We start from the raw sequence: 21,383 nt of genomic DNA, 5'->3' as shown, positions 1-21,383 counted from the left end.
GAATGTGCAAATTTTATAATTCATCCAGACACTTTTCAATCCAGACCAATAATGTTCTCATTAATGTTTTAACACAGTTGATAGAAATAAAATTACTTGAAATTCTGGCTTCAATCATCAATGATGTTTTGAATATGAGAATGTTCATTTCGGGGAGGAAATGAATGCATTTGCACAGTTCCATTATGGCTTTTTGTTCAACACACAGATCCTCTCGTTTCTCTTCTCTAGCTTGCTTAAGCATTTAGCTTCTCTGTTTGCTTCTCTGGTTTGCTTAAACATTAAAGCAAACCACCTGCTTTGGAAATGCAGCTGAAATATAACTGTTTCTGCTATTTTGTGTAATGTTTTTGTGCATGATTTGAAAATATTCAGTTGCAATTTGCTTTATAGCATTCTTTGTAATTGTGGGACTGAAAAAACACTGGATGAATTTTTCTCAACAATAGAACATATGTAGAACAGTATTAGACTCCTAGTCAATATTAATATTTTGCTTTCTATATAACTTTATTAAATCTATACTTTTTAATAAATTTTACCAAGCAGGCTTCCAGTCAATTACAGCAATTGCTTTTCAGCAAGCTAGACAAAGAAAGCATTCACTTAGTGAAACAAGTTTTCTACATACATGTGAAATACACTCCTCATCCATTATTTCATCTGAGGGAAATCCTTGCAGTTTAATAATTACAGTGTAATAGAACAAAATTTGTGGCTACTATGTGAGTGTGAAAGGTTAATTTATTATGGTTACATCCTTCATTCCAGCACCACTGCTGCAGCTGGGACTAAAGTTTCAAATGTGCTCACATTTCAGTCAGGTTCTGTCTTACTAAGGGAACTCAGACCCCCATCACTGGAGGACTGCCCCAACAGGGACTTCACCAGGCACTGTATGGAACCAAGACCTGGGAAGGTGGGGTTGTTTCCCAAAGTCACTGTAGGCTTGCTTGGTCCAGGTTTCATCACTTCCTCTGACGAGAGCCCCTCAGGGCTGCAGGGTTGCAAAGATGCCTGCCTAGGCCTCTTGCTTGGTGGGGGAGAATCCTGAGGGCTGGGGGCTCTCCTCTTTCGGGCACGCCGGAGATCCCTGCGACAGTCCCTGCCCCGGCCAGGAGCAGAGTGGCTGTGGATGCTGCCCTGGGCAGGGGGACCTGCCACCACTGCCTGCTCTGGCTCCTCCTGGGGCTGGTTCTGCTCTGCAGGGTCAGGCACAGGTGGGTAGTGCCTGGGACCCCCTTGGAGGGCAGCCTGTGATGTTCCTGCTTCCTCCTCCCTATTGAATCCTGCTGGGACACTGGCAGAAATCCTCCCCCAGGAGCTACTGACCCTGGAGCTACTGAACATGGAACTGGAGCTGGTGGTGGCCACAGGGCTGTCAGTCTTGTCCCTGCCAGCATAGAAAAGCAGCAGCCTCTGGGCTGCCTTGCCACACTGGCCCACAATGACATTGACAAGGCCATGGATCAGTGGTGCTGTGTGTTCCCCAAGGTAATTCTGCAGTCTCAGAATCAAGCTGTCCACATTCAGACCATGGAGGCAGAGATCATGCAGGATGTTGCTCTGTGCAACTTGTACCAGCCACCACTGGTCCCAGAATATTTCCTCCAGCCTCTCACGCAGCCAGGGCCGCACAGGATCCAGAAAGTGCTGCCGTTGTTGGAACAGTCCTGCCCACACCTCGGGCAGGAGGCCACCCACAGGCTCTGGTCCTGCAGCCCCCTGCTCAGCTGGGGACAGAATTCCCTGTGCATTAGGTGCAGGGGACACCAGAGGGCTGTGGGGGCTGTTTTCATCTGGGAGGATGGGAGCTGCCCCTGCGTGGCTGCTGATCTCTGGTGACTCTTCAGGGGAGATGACAGCAAACAGCAGATAGTCCTGTTCACCCCGCTCAGAAAACCTGAGAGTCTCTATTGGTGTCTTGCAGAGTGGGCATGATAGATATGTCTGTGTCCAACGCAGAATGCAGCCCAGGCAGAACTGGTGGTGACAGGGCAGGGCAGAAGCCACATCCTTTGGAGTGTCCTGGCAGATGGGACAGTTGCCGTAATTGTCTCTGGCCATTTTTGTGCTTGGCAGCATTTTGGGTAGAGCCGAGTATCAGGAGCTGCTCCCCTTCATTGGCATGACACACTGTGGGAGAAGCTGCAGTCACAGACTGTCCCAGGGAGGGGAGGAAGAAATGGCCAGGCCCCTGGAGAAGAACAGTCTCCCATCTCCCTAAGTCCCATGACCCACCACACAGCCACGCTGGTGGGACATTTTCCTGCACAGCTCACCCTCAGTGCTGCACCCGCAGTGCCCGGCTGCCTGAAGCAGGCAGGACAGGAAAACAGGAGAGATGGCTCTAGGATGGGCACTGAGAGCTGTTGATGGCAGCCCCCAACACACCACCAGTGCTGGGAAAAGCTTGGTTTGACTCTGCAGACCTCACAGTCTTCCTCAGCAGGAGCCAAGGCTCGGGCCAGATTGGCCCAGTTACTGCTAGTGCCCAAATAAAATCAGCAATGGGTGTGATGTCACAATCTGCCTCTTGGGATGTCACCCTCCAGAGCCTGGTGATCTCACAGTAGGATGATTTCCCCCTACAGCTGCACAGCACTAGGAAATAAAACACCCTTTTTAGTTTTGAACTTCTGCATTTCTGTATTGCTCTCCCTTGGTCACCTGTGTCACGCATCCATAGCTATGTGTCTTGTACCTGCTCCTGATGCATTGCTGAGGTGTCCCATGAGCAGGAATGTGGTGGGACCCATCAGCATGGACTGCCTGTGGCTAGATGACGCCTCCTCTCCTCACTGCTTTTCCCTGTGCAATGCCAGGATTTGGAGTATTTGGATGGGGAGTGGCCAGCCCTGGGTGAGAAGGATCCCCTCTGGCCATAGGCATTTAGGCCACTGTGCCCAGCTGTGAGAGGAAGTCCCTGCCAGTGCCCTCAGGCACACCCAGTGTGGGGAGACACCTCCTCATGATCCCAATGCTAACACCTTGGAGTGGTTCCTACCCAGGGTTTTGGGGGTACTTCTTTTGGCTGGGCAGAGCTCAGGATGACCATCAGGCACTGGGACCAAGTGGGGCAACAGGGAGCTGCCAGCAGAAGCCAGGGGTGGTGCCCAGTTGAATCCCCAATGTAGCTGTGACAAGACAATTTGTCCCTCACACCCATTCCTCCTTTTTCACCTTGCTGCACTGTGGGTGTGTGGCTGCAGCAGGGTTTCCTGTGGGAAGAGGCATTGCTGACATGGCCCTGAGGCTCCAGAGCCCACAGCTGTGCCCCCCAGCATGCAGGTGCCACCAACAGTGAGGCACAAGAGGAAGGGTAAAGACATTAGAAGGGAGAGAAGCCCAGATACTCTGCAAGGGAAACAGCAATTTATTTCCCTTTTTCGTTTCCTGGCTAAAGTGTTGCAGGAATCCTGCTAGTGCTGCTGTCAGGGCAGCCTCCTGCTGGGAGGAGGAGAATCCTGGGAGCTGGGGACTCTCTTCTTTGGGTCATGCTGAGACTCCTTGGACAAGAGGTTCCTGCCCTGGCTGGGAGCAGAGGGGCTGTGGCTGCAGTCCTCAGCAGAGGGGCCTGCCACCACTGGCTGCTGCAGTCTGTCCTGTGTCTGGTCCAGCTCTGAGGGGTTGGGTGCAGGTGGAGGGCAGCTGGGGCTCCCAACAGGGGTGATCACTGATGTACCAGCTTTTTCCTCTGCCTTGCAGGCTGCAGGGCTTCTGATGGGTGTCCCCTCCCAGGAGCTGCTGGACCTGGATCTGCTGGACCTGGATCTGGATCTTCTGGACCTGGATCTTCTGGATCTTCTGGATCTTGAGGTTCTGGATCTTCTGGACCTTCTGGATCTTCTAGAACTGCTGGATCTGGATCTGGCCACAGGGTCATTATTCTCATCCCTGACTGGACCAGAGCCCAGCAGCCTCTGGGCCTCCTCACTGCACTGGCCCACAATGACACTGCTGATGCTGTGGATCAGTGGCACTGTGTACTCTCTGAGGAGAGGCTGCAGCACCTCAACCAGCATCTGCACATCTGGACCATAGACGCAGAGGCTGTAAAGGATGCAGCTTTCTATGTCCTCAACCAGCCACCACTGATCCCAGAATATTCCCTCCAGCCTCTGGCGCAGGCATGGCTGCACGGGGTCCAGGAGATGCTGCTGTTGTCGGAACAGTTCTGCCCACACCTCAGGTAGGAGGCCACCCACAGGCGCTGGTCCTGCAGCCCCCTGCTCAGCTGGGGACAGTGTTCCCTGTGGAGAAGACAGAGGGGTCACCACTGCACAATGGGGCCTATTTTCCCCCAAGAGAAAAGGAGCTCTCCCTGCCTGGCTGTTGGTCTCTGGTGGCTGTTCAGGGACTGTGATGATCATCTCAATATAGTCATCTTCTTCATGGCCAAGAAACCTGACAGTCTCTACTAGCCTGCTGCAGAGTGGGCACACTGGATTTGTCCTTGTCTGCCGTACGATACAGTCCAGACAGAACTGGTGTTGACAGGGCAGAGCAGAAGCCATGTCATTCTGAGTGTCCTGGCACATGGGGCAGCTCCACTCTGTCCCCGTGGCCATTCCTGTGCTATGCAGAGGGCTGGGGACAGCTGACCACCATGAGCTGCTCTCATTTGCAGAAATACTTGGCAGAAGTCAAGGCTGGCCCAGACTGGCCCAGGCTCTGCTGGTGCCCACATACAAGCAGTGAGATACGTGATGTCAGAATCCATCCCCTGGTGAGGTCACAATCTTCCACTTGTGATGTCACCAGGGTGTGACACGGGATGTTCTCCCCTGCAGGTGCACAGTGCCAGGAAGAAAAAGGAAATACTGGTTTCTTGTTTGAAATTTCTGCATTTCCATTTTGTTCTCACACAACTACAGCTGTCCTGACGCATTGCCAAAGTCTCCTGTAAGCAGGATTGTGGTGGGAGCAGTCAGCATGGACTGTCTGCAGCTGCCCCTCACTGCCTTTCCCTGTTCAGTGCTGGGATTAGGAGGATTTGGGTGGTGGGTGGCCAGCTCTGGTGAGTCTCCCACCCCTCTGTGTTGTGCTTCCAGCACAGGGAGAAGCAGAAAGAAATCTTTTGCTCCAGCCCCACCCACTCCCAACTGGCACTTTCCCACAGTGCCAGGTTCCTCTCCACTTCCCAAGTCTCCATGTTTCTGGAAGCCGATGTGTTTGTGCTCCTCAAATGCACCAGCGATGGAGCCTGGTCCCACCGCCACAGGAAGAAGCTGGAGTTGCTGCCTTCCAGAACATGGTAGAAGGGTCCTTTGCCCGTGACTCCAGAGAGCCCAGGATCCATTACCATGTCCCTACTGTCCCCTCATCCCTTCTTGCCTCGGGCTATTGTCATTATTTGAATCATTAGCACTTCAGCCACTCCTTTTCACATTCGGAAGAACGTTCTTTGTTAGTTTGGGGGCTTGATGGTTCGAGCTAGGACTGCTGTGTGAGCGGGACATTAGCTCTGCCATTAACAGGTGACAGCCCCTGGTCTCTATTCAGAGGGCTTCTCATCTGCCTCCCTGGGAGAGGCCGCCACATCCAGGCATTTCAGGACAATGCCTACACAAGATTTTTCCCATTTGGTTTTGAAGTCAGAGTTTGTAATCTCTACACCCCTTCTGGATCGAAGGTGATGGCACAAGGACACTTTTTGCCTGTTTTGGGGGCTGGGTGACTGTTCTGCTTTGCTTGCCCAGTAAAAAGGTTTGGGAGTTGAGTTTTGGGCAAATCACCATATGCTTTAACATGAATTTCCTCCCCTTTCTCTTTAAGTAATCGTAAACCCCTTCCTAGCTTTTTCCCAGACACCTAAAAGCTACAATTAGCTCAGGCTTTTTTTAAAGGTAATAAGAATCAGTCAGTTTTATTAGACAAATTTGAGTATTCTTTCTTGACTTGAGGCAATTCAGAGAAATTGTCCAATAGCAAATATCAGAATCTGTTCTCAAATGTAACAAAGAAAATTCTCATGACAGATTTTATAAGTATTGCCAGTGGTTCCATCTCAGGAGCTCTTGCTTCTGTGCTTCACTATTTTGCAGTGGTTTTCCTTGTGCTTTTTAGCATGATTTCCTTATAAATTATTTCCACTGTTCCTCCAGAGGAAAAAAAAATAAACCATCTACTAATCCCAAAAGAAGAAAAAAAAAAGAAAGGAAAAAAAGAAAATAAAAAAAGAAAAGAAAATATGTACAAAGTATTCCTATTCACGATTCCTTATAGAGCACCCAGTCAGTCCATACTGGGGCCAAAATATCTTTTGATGTCCTCGTGAATGACCTGGATGCTGGAACAGAGAGCACCCTCAGCAAGTTTGCAGGAGACAAACAATAGAAAGGATTGTTCTGTAGCCCAGACGTTTGTTCTGCCATCCAGAGAGACCTCACCAGGCTGGAGAAAAGGGCTGGCAGGAACCTCCTAAAGTTCCACAAGAAGAACCACAGCCCTGCACCTGGGAAGGAATAGCCAGATCCACGTTCTAGGGCAGGCTAGGTACAAGCTTGCTGGAGAGATACTTTCCAGGGAAGGCAAACAACCTCCTGGGCTGGCAGAGCACTGGCAGCAGTCAAGGGAGGGATCCTTCCTGTCTGCTCAGAGCTGCTGGGTTTCCCTTAGGACAGAGAGCTCAGCTTGCCAAGTGTGAAGGGCCATGAGGATGACTTGAACCACTTCTTGGGGAAGCAGGACTATGTCACGAGGGCCCCCAAGAACTGGGGGTCTGTGGTTGACCCTGTGGTTCTCTACAGGTGTATATTTCATGTGCTGAAAAGCCAGAAAAATGCCTTCTGAGGAAAACCAACATGAAAGCAATAAAAGACACTGAATGCAAGAACTGAATTGGAAAATATTCCTGTATTTGCATTATTCAGTAAACCTAGTTATGTTTCTTTATTTTAAACTCTGTTTTGATAATTCTTAATAATAGAAGCTATATGCTGGCACAGGGGGAAAATGTTGAAATAACAACTCTATAAAATCACAAAAATGTTGAGTATTGCACAATGAGCACTGAATATTCAACTCTGAACTTCCTTCCACCCAATAGCAACTCCTTGCATGGATTATAATTAAGATTCTATGGCATTTACAGCCACTGTATTTCAAGTGCTGCAAACTTCCGCCCACAACCAGAACAAATACATGGTAAGGATCAATACTATAAATAGTTGCAGGAAATTTCTCTTTTTCAATGTGACTTTAGATTTCTCTCCACAATCTAAACAGTGTCTGGCACTGACAGACATTGGTTTCCCATCTATCCAAAGCTCCTGGTTTTAGTCCAGCAGAGGTCCTTTCATGGGAACTCCAGCCATGGATTTATTTAGTGCTTCCCTGAAACAGGACCTTGTGCCACATGGAATGACTTTGAAGATGGATCTAACTTTAAACTCAGCCCTGCTTTGTGTAGTGTTGTTGGACAAGAATATTTAGAGATCGCTGCCAGCTGGGTTTGTCCTCCACCTCTGTGGTTCCCTGCATTTTGCAGGGACTCCAGTGACACCAAGACCAGCTGAGCATTTGCAGGTTTAGCCATCAGAACCTTCTTTATTATCCCTTCTCAAAATGCTCAGTCATGGTCTGGTCTTTCTTTAGCAGAACTAGAAATACAAGGTACTTCTTGTCTGTCTCTGGTGGCATGACTCCTGTTCATGCCAAAACACATGGATGGCATTTGGTCACTTCACAAAAGATGATGAACAAATATCAAAGGGTAATTATTTGCGTCCCAAATACACAGTTTGAGACACAGTGCAGATAATGAAAAAAAAGTTTCTGGATCTTAGGAGTTCTCCAAAAGAGAACTTTAAAAAAGTTTATATAGAACTTTTTTTCTTCTTTTAGTTTAGTCTGTAAAGAAAAAAATATAGAATTATCCATATCTTTCATTTCACAGCAAGAACATGACTAACAATTGGCACAGAGCAATGTCAGCTCCTTAGTGAGCACCATGCAGGTAATTGTACCACACAGGTAACAAAAGCAGCAGGCAAGAGAAGGGATGCAGAGGCCTGGAGCCTCTCCTCACCTGAGGATCCACAGGATACCAGGGACTCTATTTTTAACATAAACATTAATTTTAAGACCAGTTACTCCAAAGCAGAAAAGTGAAAAATTCTGCAAAGAGCTCTGCTGCTCTCACTGACTCTGAGCACCCTGAAGTGGTGTTTCTGAGTACCAATTCCACTTAGAATATGCCATTACACCTTTCTTCCCAACTTTAGACCTGCATATCCATGCAATACTCTTATTTTTGCTTTATTGGCATTGCCCGCCTGGTGCCACAGCCACGCTCTCGGGTCTGCAGCTGTGCAAGGCCAAGTCACAGGCTTGGTTACAGCAGACAAAGGGAAACCCTGTGGAATTGGCATATACCTTCAGACACTGCATGGGCTGCCTCTGATTTTTGCAAAACCCGGCCAAAAAGTTGTTCAGCCTTCAGATTTTATCTGTTTGAGTGGCCTGGGGATGCGCAACAGCTTTAGACATATCCCAATGAGAGTCTTCAAGCATGAGCTGGTTTTATTGCCTGTTGACAGGTTTAACTGCACATCTTGGGTGATACAGGGTGTTTAGATTTATTTTTGCAAAGCAGGAGAGTGGTGGTTCGCAGAGAAGAAATTACCTTTGACACAATTACCTTGTGTCAAATTGTGAGTGTATTTTTAATGTTTTACCAAAGTTTGCCTTTTCTGGTAGTAGGTAAATGTTCTCCATATTGACTTCACAGGTTTTTCCTTGAAGATGCTTCTTAGAAAAGTCTTAGAGTATTAGAAGACAAAACAGTCTCTGTGAGAGAGTAACCTCTGAGTCTTGCTCAAGGCTACTCTAAAGCAAAGCACATGAAAATCTAAACTCTGCAAAAATGTTTGCATGCCCTAATTTTATCTCTCCTTCATAGTCTAGACACAGCTACTCTGAGGTGAAGAACAGATGCCAGTATCTCCACAATAAGCTGTCCACATTAAGAGATTAATACAGGAATATCACGTTCAGTGAGTGGAGTACTGGCACTAGTCATTTGCTTCAGCCAGTCAGTCTATCAAGTGTAGCTTATTTACTTAAAATTTAGGATTAATGCCTGTAAGATTATATGTGTCCTTATTGAATTGTAGCTTAATTATTTAAGATTGTGTGAATTAGTGTCAAACTTTTATATTAAAGAAGCTTCAGCATTGTAACTACTTTTGCTTATACCATATTTGAAGCTGCTTCTTTCTGGCCTTTTCCTGTCTTCATGGCTTAGGTTTTGTCCATTAAAAGAAATTTATCAGTAGACACTGGAGACCCAGTACTTCTGCTGTGAAGTTGTACACATTTTAATAAAAATATTGTAGGAAATTGAAGTACTTTAGGATAAGTCTAAGACTATTTCCTCTTCTTTCTTGTTAATGCAAACTCTTTTCCTTAAGTGACAGAAAGACTAGAAATTTGCACAAAAGAACAAGAAATCACCTTGTTTTGGAGGGTTAAAGAGGCAGAAACTCCCCCCTGAAACTTCAGCTCCCATTACAGTGATGGCTAAAACTATTTGGTTGTAACTGCAGGCTTTTCCTATAAAATTGTTACTTCCATTGTGGAAGTTGAGAGCACTTCCCAACCCAGTAGTTCCTCAGCTTTAATAATACTTGGGAAATGAATGTTTTTTTTTAAAATGAAGCATATATAGGTTTTGGGCAAGATTATCAATTACATGTGTTGGTATCTATTTATATGCTACTATCAAGTATTTTTTGAAGACTGAGAGGCAAAGGGGCCACTTCCTACATCAAATATATATTGAATGATTTTTGCCCTGGGTGCCAGGAATATAACAAAGAACAGATGTATTTAACTATAAACTACTGTAATTATCAAATAGCAAAAAAACTTTCATTTCATGCAGCTTTTTAGTTTATTTTAATGGAAATTGTTGCTTACTTTGTCCTGTCAAAACACAGTTTATTTGGTCAAAACTGAGCCAAATCTTTGAGTGTCTCGCTGTGTTTGTCATTTCAAAATGCTGTCAAATGAAGAGAGAAGCATTATTTTTTCAAATCTGATTTTTGTGCTTTTGACAAGATTTTGGTAGTATGCTAGATGAAGGCTAGAAGACTTCATCTCCAGCATCAAATCACCCTGTTGTGCGTCACTGTAAACCAGAAAATGTTTCCCTTCCAGAAAACAGGCATTCAAGTAACTGGTATCACTGTGATTTTTCCCTTAACTTTGTGGGTTCAAAGGCATTGCATTCTTAGAGGTATAAAAGCACACGAGGTGCATCACTTCCTGTTGCACAAACAGGACATTTGAGTTTTCTACTTGAGACCATGTTGCGCATGGGTGCCTTGGGCTAGTTCAGGTGTTTTCAGCTCTACCTTTCACTGGCAAAAGGAGGAGAAGCCCTCCCATGCTGAGCTGCATTCCCCTAGTTGTACCTGCCCTGTGTCCTGAGCACACCCTTGCCTCAGTGCTCAGGGCTCTTGAACTCACCCAGGTCCTGCTGCAGCACCACAGACTGAGGAGCTCCAACCTGAGAAACAGGGTGGCTGCTCAGCTTAAAATGCTGTGAAGTTTTCCAAACTGTGACCCATTCTGGCAGTTCTGTGCCCTGTATCTAAGCCACGTGCCTGGATCTGACATGAGCTGCCACTTGGGACACAGCATGCTGCCAGAGCTGCCTCAATGTGTGTGATCATTCATAGCCCTGTCCCTGTGTCACCGAGACCCAGCACAGCTGATGGATCATTTCCTTCACCCCCGCCTTTCATAGCACTGCCCTGTATTTGCCTGCACCTTCTGGGTTATAGGACCAGAGGACCAGAGGTCCAGCACTGCAGCTCGTTGTTGGACCTGACATGGCTTTAATGGAAGGTTTTCCTCAGTTTGCACTGAGCCTTTCTGAAGCCTTGTGAGTGTTCATGACAGCCTGTATGCTGCAAAACAGTGCTGTCAATCTGCATTTCCCCTGTGTCCCTGGTGTGGACATTCCTGCTTGGCACAGGTTGGAAGCCCACTGAAGCAGGGCCTGTGATGGTGTTACTGCCTGCCCTGCAAAACTGAACTGCTCACAGAGACACAAACATGACTCATGGTGACATCCTGGCTGGGGTGGCTGACAAAGTGAGCAAGAGTGCTGCTGTCACATGCAGGCAGAGAAACAGGAAAGATGTGCATTAGATGGCTAGTGAAGAGGAAGGGATTTGTTCTGGCACATTTGAGCAAGTGAGCTGCTTCAGAAGGTGCTGGAAATCTACTGCCGTTCCTGGGGGATTTCACTCCATCACCATTTTGGTGCTGCAGGTGCTAGACAGGTGAGCTCCACATGGGACCTCCCTAATCCTTGATCCTGGCTGCTGTAAATCCTCAGGCTGGTATTTAGCAGTGATCAAACAGCATCACTCTGCTCTTTTTTCTCCCCCACCAAGCCAGTGCAGCAAACTGACCCCAGCTCAAAATGTTCCACATGATAGGCAGGAAACATGGGTTTGGTCTTTCTGGCATGCGGTTCTGCTCAGTGATGGGATACAGCTTAACAGCATCACTTGTCTGAAAAATCAAAATACATTTTGAATAGCTTACATTGTATTTTGAAAGCATAAACTTTGAAAATATAAAACTTCTGACAGTTTCAGCAATACTGTGAAAAATAAAATGGGAGGTAAATGAGTATAAACAGAATTTTAGTTCATTTTCATAGAGCATGAATCATAGCACTTTTGAAAAACTTTTATTGATGGTTTCTTTCTTTTCTCAGATACACATTATTATTACCAATTGCTGCTCTCATCACTTTCTCCCACTGTTGCTCCTCCATCCTCATCAACAATCTCATGGAAAGATGGAGCAGGACTTGTTCCTCAAAACAAAAAAATTAAGACTTGCAGCTCCTGAAAACTGTCAAAGGAGACATAAAGAATGGCAGTGCCAGGCAGAGCTCTCTGTGAACCTTTGCTTTTCATTGAATCCATTAATAGTTTGGGTTGAAAGGGGCTTAAACACCACCTCATTCCATCCCCCTGTCATGGGCAGGAACATGTTCCATTAGACCAGGTTGCTTCAAGCTCCATCCAGCCTGGCATTACACACTTCCAGGGATGGGCCAGCCACAGCTTCTCTGGCTGACCTGTGTCAGGGCCTCCTCACCCTCACAGGGAAGGATTTATTCCCAATATCCAATTTAACCCTGCCCTCTTCCAGCTTGAAGGCACCACCCCTTGTCCAGTTTCTCCAGACCCTTGTCCAAAGTCTCTCTCCAGCTCTCTTGGAGCCCCTCTAGGCTCTGGAAGGGGCCCATAGTTCTTCCTGGAGCTTTCTCTTTTCCAGACTGAGCATCCCCAGCTCTCCCCATCTGTCTCCATAGCAGAAGAGTGCCAGTCTTGCGATCAGACTAATTAAACTAAATCTCAAGGCAGAAATCAAGTACTTGATAGTGATGAACCATCAGGCTTCCAGATTAGATATGTTTAACACACCTCAGCAATTGCACCAGCTATAGACAAATAATAAAAACAAGTAAATTGAGGCAATAAAACAACTGAAACCAGACATAACAGAATGCTGACATCTTCAAACCAAGGACACTTGGCCAGACAGCCAAGACAAGGCCAGACTATGAGGAACAAATTAAGACCAACTTATCAAACTGTGTTAAGTGTAACTGTGGCAGGGGAAATCGTGATCATAGACTCATGGCCACCAACCCAAGAAACCCACCAACTCAATGGATGGGTGAAGGCTCTGGAGCACAAATCCAGTGAGGAGCTTCTGAGGGAGTGGGGGGCTCAGCCTGGAGGAAAGGAGGCTCAGGTGAACCTTCTGGCTCTGCACAACTCCCTGACAGGAGGGTGCAGCCAGGTGGGAGTCAGGGAACAGGGGACAGGATGAGAGCACACAGTCTTAAACTGCACCAGCTTAAGAGAACATAAGAGGAATTTCTTGACAGAAAGGGTGATTAGACATTGGAATGGGCTGCCCAGGGAGGTGGTGGAGTCACTGTCCCTGGAAGTCTTTAAGGAAAGACTGAACGTGTCACACCGGTGGCCATGGTCTTGTTGACAAAGTGGTGTCCAGCCTCAGGCTGGACATGATGATCTCAGAGCTCTTTCCCAATTAGTCTGAGGCGACATCTCATCATAGTATTCAACTTTATGAGGGAAGAGAAGGGACAGAGACTGATCTGTGCTCTGTGGTGCCCAGTGAAAGGACCCAAATGGACCTGAAGTTGTGTCAGGGGAGGTGTAGGTTGGGTATTAGGAAAAGCTTCCCCCAGAGGGTGTTTGTGCACTGGAACAAGCTCCCCAGGGAAGTGGTCACAGCACCAACCTGACAGAGCTCAAGCTGCACATTTGGACAACACTCTCAGGCACAGGATGTCATTGCTGGGGTGTCCTGTATAGGACCAGCAGCTGGACTCGAAGAACCTGATGGGTCCCTTCCAACTCAGAACGTTCTGCAATTCTGTAATTTGCTCTGTCAGGAACACGAGAAGAAAACCGAATGCGCGGGCAAATAGGTACATGAGGAGTGAGAGAGCCCTTTGACAGCAGCGCCTGGGCTCCTTCAGCCCCTTCAGCCACCTCTGCCGCCCTTTGCCCTCCTCAGCTGCCCTTTGCCCCCCTCAGAGTCCCTTTGCCCCCCTCAGCCGCCCTTTGCCCTTCTTTGCCCCACTCAGCCGCCCTTTCCCCGCCCCAGCCGCCCCTTGCCCGCCCCTTCTCGCCCCGCCTGTCCCCGCGCCTTTAATTCTCCCGCCGGCCGTGGCTCCCCTCACGGCGGGCACCATGGAGAGCGCGCTGAAGAGAGCTCTGGGCACCGCTGTGCTGCGGCCCACAGGGCACTCTGGCGGCGGCTGCATCAGCCAGGGCCGGAGCTACGACACGGACCGCGGGCTGGTGTTCGTCAAGAGCAACTCCGAGGGGGAGGTGTGGCGGGGATCGGGGATGCAGGGGCTGGGCGGGTGGGGAGCAGCATCCCCGGGCTGTGCCAGCCCTGGTGGGGCAGCAGGAGCAGGGCGGTGACAGTGCCCCTGTGCTGGGCGCTGCTGCGGCCACACCTCGGATCCTGGGGGAAGTTTTGGGCACCTCACGGCAAGAAGGACATTGAGGGGCTGGAGGATATCAAGGGAACGGAGCTGGGGAAGGGTGTGGAGTACCAGGAGTGGCTGAGGGAGCTGGGAAAGGGGCTCAGCCAGGGGAGAAGGAGGCTCACGGGGAACCTTCTGGATTTGCACAACTCCTGACAGGAGGAGACAGCATGGTGGGAGTCAGGCTGTGCTCCCAGGGAGCAAGAGAGAAGCAGCAGCCTCAAGGGGAGGTTTAGATTGGATGTTGGGGAAGATTTCTTCACACAAAGGGTGGTCAGGCACTGGCACAGAGTGCCCAGGGCAGTGCTGGGTTGGTGGTTGGACTCTGGGATCTTAGAGAGCTTTTCCAACCTTAACAATTCTATGGTTCTATGATCCTGTGGCTGCAAATAGAGCTGTTTTTGAAGCTTCTCTATCACTTGGTCTGGAAAGTCATGATGTCTGTGCATGTCAGTACCATTCTTCTAGTCTCTCAGCTGATGGTGTATATCATCCTTAACTTCCTAGACATTTGCAGTATTAATAGAATATTGCACGCATATTGTGTGTATGCAGTTTGCACTCCTTCCACTGTAAACAGAGTTTCTAAGTTATAGACAACATTAGAATCTAAGTTGCTTTCGCTCAGTTGTTTTACAAAGTGAAATTTCTGCAGCTGTAAAATTATCAAGTCTGATGGTGCAGTTCTGTCTATATCTTGTGCATGTACTAATGTTTGCTCCAACTTTTTTATTTAACTTCTTATCTGTGACTGATGCTTATAGCAACTAATGCTTTCCTTTAATATCTGGCAGGCCAGAAGAATGTTTCTGGGAGAAATGGCAAGTTTGGAAGCCATCCTGAAAACACAGACTGTAAGAGTGCCTAAACCCATCAAAATTGTAGAACTGCCTGGGGACAATGCTGTGCTGGTGATGGAACATTTGGAAATGAAGACCTTGAACAGGTAAAGCACTGTTGTCTTTGGCTCCTTTAACCAGAAATTTTGGCAGTTAAATCACCTGTTTCCATAGGAGAAACTTGTTTAAATTTTTTCTAAAGCAAATCAAGGGGGCATATGGGGATTTATACAGCAGAAAACTCTATAAAATTCTTCATAATGTCTCGCCTAGCAAATTGATAATACATCAAGAAGTGAGTCTGGGTTTTGGTTAGTTTTGGATTGGTTTGTTTAGGTAATTAGGGGTTTTTACAATAAGGTTCCTTTTTACAGTAAGGAAAATTACCAACCTGATTACCTGTTCTGTGTACTTGCCTTTGATATGAGAGCCAGTGCTTTAATGCTTGTAATGAGTATTCAGGGCACTTTCCCAAATGAATTAGTCTTGATTTCAATATTTTTGCAACTCTTAACCTTCATTTTGAGAGTTTCGCACTTTTGACCCTTCTTTGTGACTAGCACTTAATATGATGAACGAATCTGTCTGATTCCACTGGGGAAGTGATCATGAACAATTTCTTATCTTTCAGAACTTCTATAGCCAGTTTAAAGTCTTGTCCCTCATCCTGCTCATTGCCAGGGTTTCTGATTCATGAAGGGCCCTCAGTGAGTCCCAAAAGAAATTGGAGAAATCTTGCTGGTTTGGATTTCAAATGGTACTTTTGGGGTGCAAATTCTGGGATTTAGCTGCAATCTGTGTTAACAGGAACAAAACAAAGAGCTAAATTTTCCTTACATGACAGTGCCTTTAGAAAAGAGAAAATTGTGAAAGGTCAGAGAAAGAAAAATAATTTTGTTAACATGGGAAGCAACTGGCTGTAAGAGTTGTTTGCAATTACTACAAGATCTTTCTGAACGGTGTAGGGGATCAGCTTTTATTAAAAATAGATGATAAACTAGACCTACCTAAACTAGACTCTCATCTTCAAGGACTTTTAGGGAAGAGCAGAGATAGTGATAGAAGGAAGTGGATCAGCCTTGTCTGGGGCTATTTTTCAAAGGCAGTTTGCCAGAGGAAGAAAAAAAGGCCTAACATATTCCACATTATGTGCATGCTTTCTTACACATACCTTACTGAAAGTGCTTGTGGAAGTGATATGACACAGGAATTAGAATTTATAGTTTATTATTATTAAATTTATGAGTTCACTTTCAATAGTGGTGACAGAAACAACCAAGTAAGTACATTTTATCTGTATTATTATGCAGTCTTAATAGGAAGACAAGGAATACGTTGGGAAGTTATTTTGTTAGAAATGGAGAACTACTTGCTTGAGAACTCTTTTCAAACAACTCGTGGAATATCAAGGTCTGGTTTTTTTCATGTGTCAGAGTTGCTAACTTTATTTTTGTTTCTTAGACATTCAGCACTGCTTGGAACTCAGCTGGCTGATCTTCACCTTCATAACCAGCAACTGAGAGAGAAGATGAAGAAAGAAGGGAGCACAGTTGGTACAGTACACAGCTGTTTGCAAATTTAACCTAATTAATAATAATTTACAAAATAGTTAAAATAGGGTACAAAATAGTTAAAATAGCTTTTGCCACGTCAGGACAGGTTCATCTTCTTCCACTAAAGAAGGTATGAGGATAGGTTGGGATGAAACACCCAGGCAGCAGGTTCTTGTTGTTGCTTTTGTTTTCTCTGTTTGGATCTGTATGAGCAAAACACATATTCAACTTGGGAGCCTGAACCACAGTTTCTACAAGGACGTGTTATCAGCGGAGATACAGTACTTCAAAATACAAAAATAAAGAGTAGAATATAGCTGCTTTACTATTGAGCTTTAAATTAAAAAAAAGAGCAGCAGCAACCATTGTAACAAAAAGAACATTAAGAAAAAAAAGAAAAAACATAATTTTTTTTTATTCTTGGTAGAAGCAGCATCGCACCCTTGTATAGTTTTTAAGGTTCATTTGCATTGTGGATGCTCAGTATTTTGTCGTTGGTGTTGAATTTTTGTCTTTGGTTTTAAAGGTAAAGGACAAGGGCAAATGGAAGTCCAGTTTGTGGATCGGTTTGGCTTTCATGCAGTTACCTGCTGTGGTTTCCTTCCACAGGTAGGTTGTACTTCATCAGACTGATAGAATTTTAAGTCTTCTCATTTTTCCTTGGATGACACAAAGGGTCAAGACTATCATAATGTAAATAAATGAATTTTTATGGAGCCATGAGAAGAGAAAACAGGGTTTAGCCTGCTAAGAAAAGCTGTGCTTTGGACAGCATTTATAGCTGCACTGGAAGCTAATGACTCTTCAATTTATTGGATTTTAATCACTGAGAGAAAATTATTTATTTCCCTAATCTAATGTTTTAAGATAACATTCAATTAAATGGTATCATTTACCGTCCTGGGTGGTATCAGCACAAAGGCTGTGTAATTCTCAAAATGTTTATTTGAGAAAGAATAAAATCTGCCTTTTGTGTACTGTAGAACTGACATCTGCAGTCCTGTTCCTTCAGGTGAACAACTGGCACAGTGACTGGGCGAGTTTCTTTGCCAGACAAAGGATTCAGCCCCAGATGGACCTGATTGAAAGGAGCTCAGGAGACAGGGAAGCAAGAGAACTTTGGGCACACCTTCAGGTACGAGCAATTCTCTCAATTCTCATCGTAGTAACAGCTGGGTATCAGTTATTTAGATTTATTTTTTCTTTAAACAAAGTTCGTGTTTGTTAGTTTGCACTGGGTTCTGTTGGTGAGAGTCCGGTTTTAAGCCATTAAAACACCCTTTATTCTAAGGTGTAATGGCTTTTGCCACACCCCACGTTAACCAGAGTGTTAACCCCCACTTCATTCCAGAGTGAATTCCAAACTGCCAGATAGCACTTTGCCTACCTGTTTCTGAAATCTTATAGGTGGAGATCATATCTCTCACTCCCTGTAACACTTTCATGATGAGAAGTGTGAATTAGCAGTACTGTTCTGCGCATTGTTCATTTACTGTTTGCATCTGGTTAAGTGACTGCAGTATTGGCTTTTTGGGTACTTCCTCAAGGTTGCTGAGAGGTACCTGAGCCTTGTAATGATGAGCTGGTGGTGGTTGTTGCTATTAAGCCAGATCAATATTACAGCACCAAATGCAGTTTTACATTTTTTGCTGTCTTCCAAAAAGAGATTTGGATGACTTGTCTGCTGCTGGCTTTTATAAAAAACCAGAAATCCTCTGGATTTGCTCAGCGTCTCTGTTGACCAGGTCCTATGCTGTTTCAAGTTACAGGTTCATTTAAATGACTTTTTAAAAGTATGTAGATAAACCTCTACATTTTAAGGTGAATGATTGTAATAATTTACATGTCTTGCTTTTTTTCCCTGCAGCTGAAGATACCCAGCTTTTTCTATGGTGTGGAAATTGTTCCTTCTCTCCTGCATGGGGATCTCTGGGGAGGAAATGTAGCTGAGAATGATTCTGGTCCGATTATCTTCGATCCAGCTTCTTTCTATGGCCATTCAGAGTATGATCTTGCAATAGCTGGGATGTTTGGTGGCTTCAGCAGTTCCTTTTATTATGCTTATCACACTAAAATTCCCAGAGTGGCAGGGTTTGAGAAACGCCTGAAGCTTTATCAGCTGTTCCACTACATGAACCACTGGAACCATTTTGGTTCAGGGTACAGAGGGTCTTCTATAAACATTATGAGAAGCCTTGTAAAGTAAGTTGCTGCTTAAGCCAAATACTTCCTATGCTGCCTAGAAAACCCCAGATTAGTTGATGCAGCTGCAGGCGTAGTGATGTCAGAAAACCCCTGTGAGACCCTTGACCTTCTTGCTCAGCTAAAGACCTTAGAATAAGTGAGTCCTACCGAATACCAAGCGTAGCTTAGTTATCCCATTTTTGCATAGTTGAGAATAACCTTATCATGGAAATATCTGCAGACAGAGCTTATTCATTTGCACAATGAATAAAGGTCTCAGCATCCAGACAGCATTTGAGATTATGCAAAGTAATACAAATAAACACTGAGGAGATGCCTAAAAAAGTTGATCTTTGTGTTTTGCTCTGTCTTCCCCCTCTCTTTCAGCTTTTCATGTCCAGTTGTGTTCATGAGAGTAATGTTAACAATATGGTTTCAAAGCCTACATGAAAATTATGTAAAGCAACTGTGAGAAGGAGTTTGGACTTGCTGCTCATTTTCACAAAATCACAGTATGGGTGAGGTTGGAAGGAATCACAGGATGTCATCAAGTCCAACTTCCCTGCTTTATGCAGAGTCCCTAAAAGCACCTTATCAGGGTTGTGTCCAGAGGCTTTTAAACACTTTCAATGTGTTGCTACTGTGATTATTTTGGATTGAGACTGTTCTCTTATAAAGTGGTGAGAAATTTGGGTGCCTCCTGCCATGCCTGTAGGCTATTCTGTGCTTTCTGCTCAGTGGGCAATTTAATTTCTACCAGAACTAATTCTCTCTTCTTTGTTTGGATTACAAATTTTTCCAGTAGTGTGCATTCCTATAGAACTTGCATGTACACATCTTGTGGAGGTGTATTGTCTCACCACTCTAAACAGAAGATGCTTTTTGACTGTTGTCACTGCCCACAAAGCTGGGCCATCTGGTCGTGGTGCAGTCTTCACATACATTTTCTGTAGCTTTACAGAACAGGTGCCATAAGCTAACATTTTATTTTAGTTCTTGTGGAGAAGTTCACCAGAAACAAACTGCAGTCCCAGGAGCAGGGACACTGGGGGAGCTTAGTGTGCCATCCTGAGAGAGGCAGCAAGCAAAGGATGGAGTGGCACAGAGGTGTTGTGGTCCTGCTCTTTTTAAAGCAATGCAGCCTACAGGAGCTAAGCCAAAGAAAGGCCCCAGCCAGTAACCAAAAGCTGAAATTTGTTCCACTGGCTTGCACATACATAAAATTTTTCATGCCCCTGCATAAGTTAATGAAGTAAAATCTGTACATGCTTCACATGTGTGAACCAAAGTCACTCAGTCTCCACGTAATCAGAAAATATCAACTGGAGTTTTGTCTTTTCCCCACACCCAAAGAGAACTACATACAAGTAGTATGTATGTAGTACACCCTAAGAAAAAATACAACAGAGGAGGAAAGGGAAGTGAGAGGAGACTCCCCTGTGCATCCTGGGATGGCCAATGGGCTGTACCCCTCTGCTTCCCCACAGGAATGTCTGTCAGGTAACATTTATTCCAAGGGGATACTACTATTTATACTGTTTGTGCTTTCTGTGACCTTTACTACAAGGGGATACTACTGCTTATGCTTTCTGATACCAGTGTACTTATCAACAACAGTTAATGACCATTATTCTGTCACAACAATCAGTAAACCACCTGATTTCTGGATTGGGAATGTGTCCACTCTCAATGCTGCACCTTTTGTGCATCTGTAGTCATGAGAGTTCTAATGCAGACTTAGATTGCTGCACTGTTTGCACTAAGATGTTATCCATGAAGACCTCCCAGGGACTCAGACAGACTAAGGGGAAGATGTAGACACCTCTGGGCTCAATACATCTATGAATAACCTGGAGAGTAAGGAGGACTTCCTTTCCTAAATTTTTACATCACCATCCCTACTAAGTGCATGTCATAGGTTTTGTGGTAAGAGACATGAAACCAAAGGATGTTAATGTGTAATTCAGAGGAGAGCACCTCACCAGTGTCAGAAGTCCTTTACAATAGTTCCACAGACTTTGGCTTTTACCTGCAAGGTGTGGAAATTGTACTCCTTTTGATGCAGGCTGGTAGTGGTGCTTCTGTGCAAGCCTACCAGGGGGATTAAAGAGACGCATGTGCTCTAACTGGCACTTTGAGTGTTGTGGAATGACTTCAACTAAAACTGCTTTGTACTGGACATTGGCAGATTACTGAGGGTTTTTTGGTTGCTGGTTTTGCAGTTACTTACACAAAGTGGAAGCAAGTTTGGAGAAGGCTGTCACTAGCTACGGTTTTCTCTCATTAATTCTACTATGTTGCTCACTGGCTGTTTGACTCTTCCTGCACAAAGTCGGCTTGGTAGAATAGGTTTTACTCTTACCTTGTTGCTTAAATAATAGTTTTCCTCTTGATTTTTTTCTCTGTTTCCTGAATTAAATCCTTCCATCTTGTGTTTATTCTTGGGGAGCTGCTTGCTCTAACCTGCTAAAGTTCACTACTTTGTTGGACAGCTACGGTCATCAGAGGTGTTTATGGGAATGTGCATGGTCATTGATTGGTCTGGAGCAGTGTGTCACTAAAGAAAATGTACATGTTGTTCATTACAGTGCAATCTGAGGACCTACTCTGCCTACACATTTTCATGTATTTTACCAGTGTGTCAATAGTGATGATAAAATGTTGTGTTTGTGCCTTTTAACTTGTTCCATTCACCCAAATTTGGTGCAGTTGATTGAGGAAATGTTGTGGAGCTTTAGCCGG

General features: G+C 45.4%; 3 protein-coding genes across 6 annotated transcripts; 1 reads left to right on the top strand and 2 right to left on the bottom strand.

Annotated features, from left to right (window-relative positions):
* Window positions 1-704: 704 nt before the first annotated feature.
* On the bottom strand, window positions 705-2,489 carry LOC146424296 (uncharacterized). Of its 3 annotated transcripts, none has more exons than XM_085042965.1 (2): window positions 2,433-2,489; window positions 705-2,136 (listed from the first exon to the last, which is right to left on the bottom strand). In XM_085042965.1, the coding sequence occupies exon 2, from the start codon at window positions 2,083-2,085 to the stop codon at window positions 817-819; it is 1,269 nt and encodes a 422-aa protein (XP_084899091.1). In that variant the 5' UTR covers window positions 2,086-2,136; window positions 2,433-2,489; the 3' UTR covers window positions 705-816. The 3 variants fall into 3 exon arrangements, with proteins under 3 accessions (XP_084899091.1, XP_084899089.1, XP_084899090.1); XM_085042963.1 differs by having other exon boundaries at window positions 2,283-2,483; XM_085042964.1 differs by having other exon boundaries at window positions 2,297-2,483.
* An 857-nt stretch (window positions 2,490-3,346) lies between these two features.
* LOC146424295 (uncharacterized) lies at window positions 3,347-4,706 on the bottom strand. 2 transcript variants are annotated; one of them, XM_085042955.1, is made up of 3 exons: window positions 4,329-4,706; window positions 3,838-4,253; window positions 3,347-3,804 (listed from the first exon to the last, which is right to left on the bottom strand). In XM_085042955.1, exons 1-3 carry the CDS (start codon window positions 4,569-4,571, stop codon window positions 3,435-3,437), a joined length of 1,029 nt encoding a protein of 342 aa, XP_084899081.1. In that variant the 5' UTR covers window positions 4,572-4,706; the 3' UTR covers window positions 3,347-3,434. The 2 variants fall into 2 exon arrangements, with proteins under 2 accessions (XP_084899081.1, XP_084899080.1); XM_085042954.1 differs by having other exon boundaries at window positions 3,348-4,253; window positions 4,329-4,705.
* Window positions 4,707-13,745: 9,039 nt separating this feature from the next.
* On the top strand, window positions 13,746-18,964 carry LOC146424294 (ketosamine-3-kinase-like). The gene is made up of 6 exons (XM_085042204.1): window positions 13,746-13,904; window positions 14,860-15,011; window positions 16,366-16,457; window positions 16,984-17,066; window positions 17,470-17,592; window positions 18,325-18,964. Exons 1-6 carry the CDS (start codon window positions 13,764-13,766, stop codon window positions 18,661-18,663), a joined length of 930 nt encoding a protein of 309 aa, XP_084898330.1. The 5' UTR covers window positions 13,746-13,763; the 3' UTR covers window positions 18,664-18,964.
* The last annotated feature ends 2,419 nt before the right edge of the window (window positions 18,965-21,383 follow it).

This window comes from Lichenostomus cassidix, chromosome Z (genome assembly GCF_008360975.1).
Source record: "Lichenostomus cassidix isolate B80296 chromosome Z, HeHo_3.0, whole genome shotgun sequence".
NCBI lineage: Eukaryota > Metazoa > Chordata > Aves > Passeriformes > Meliphagidae > Lichenostomus > Lichenostomus cassidix.
This window is presented reverse-complemented; position numbering and strand designations above follow the sequence as displayed.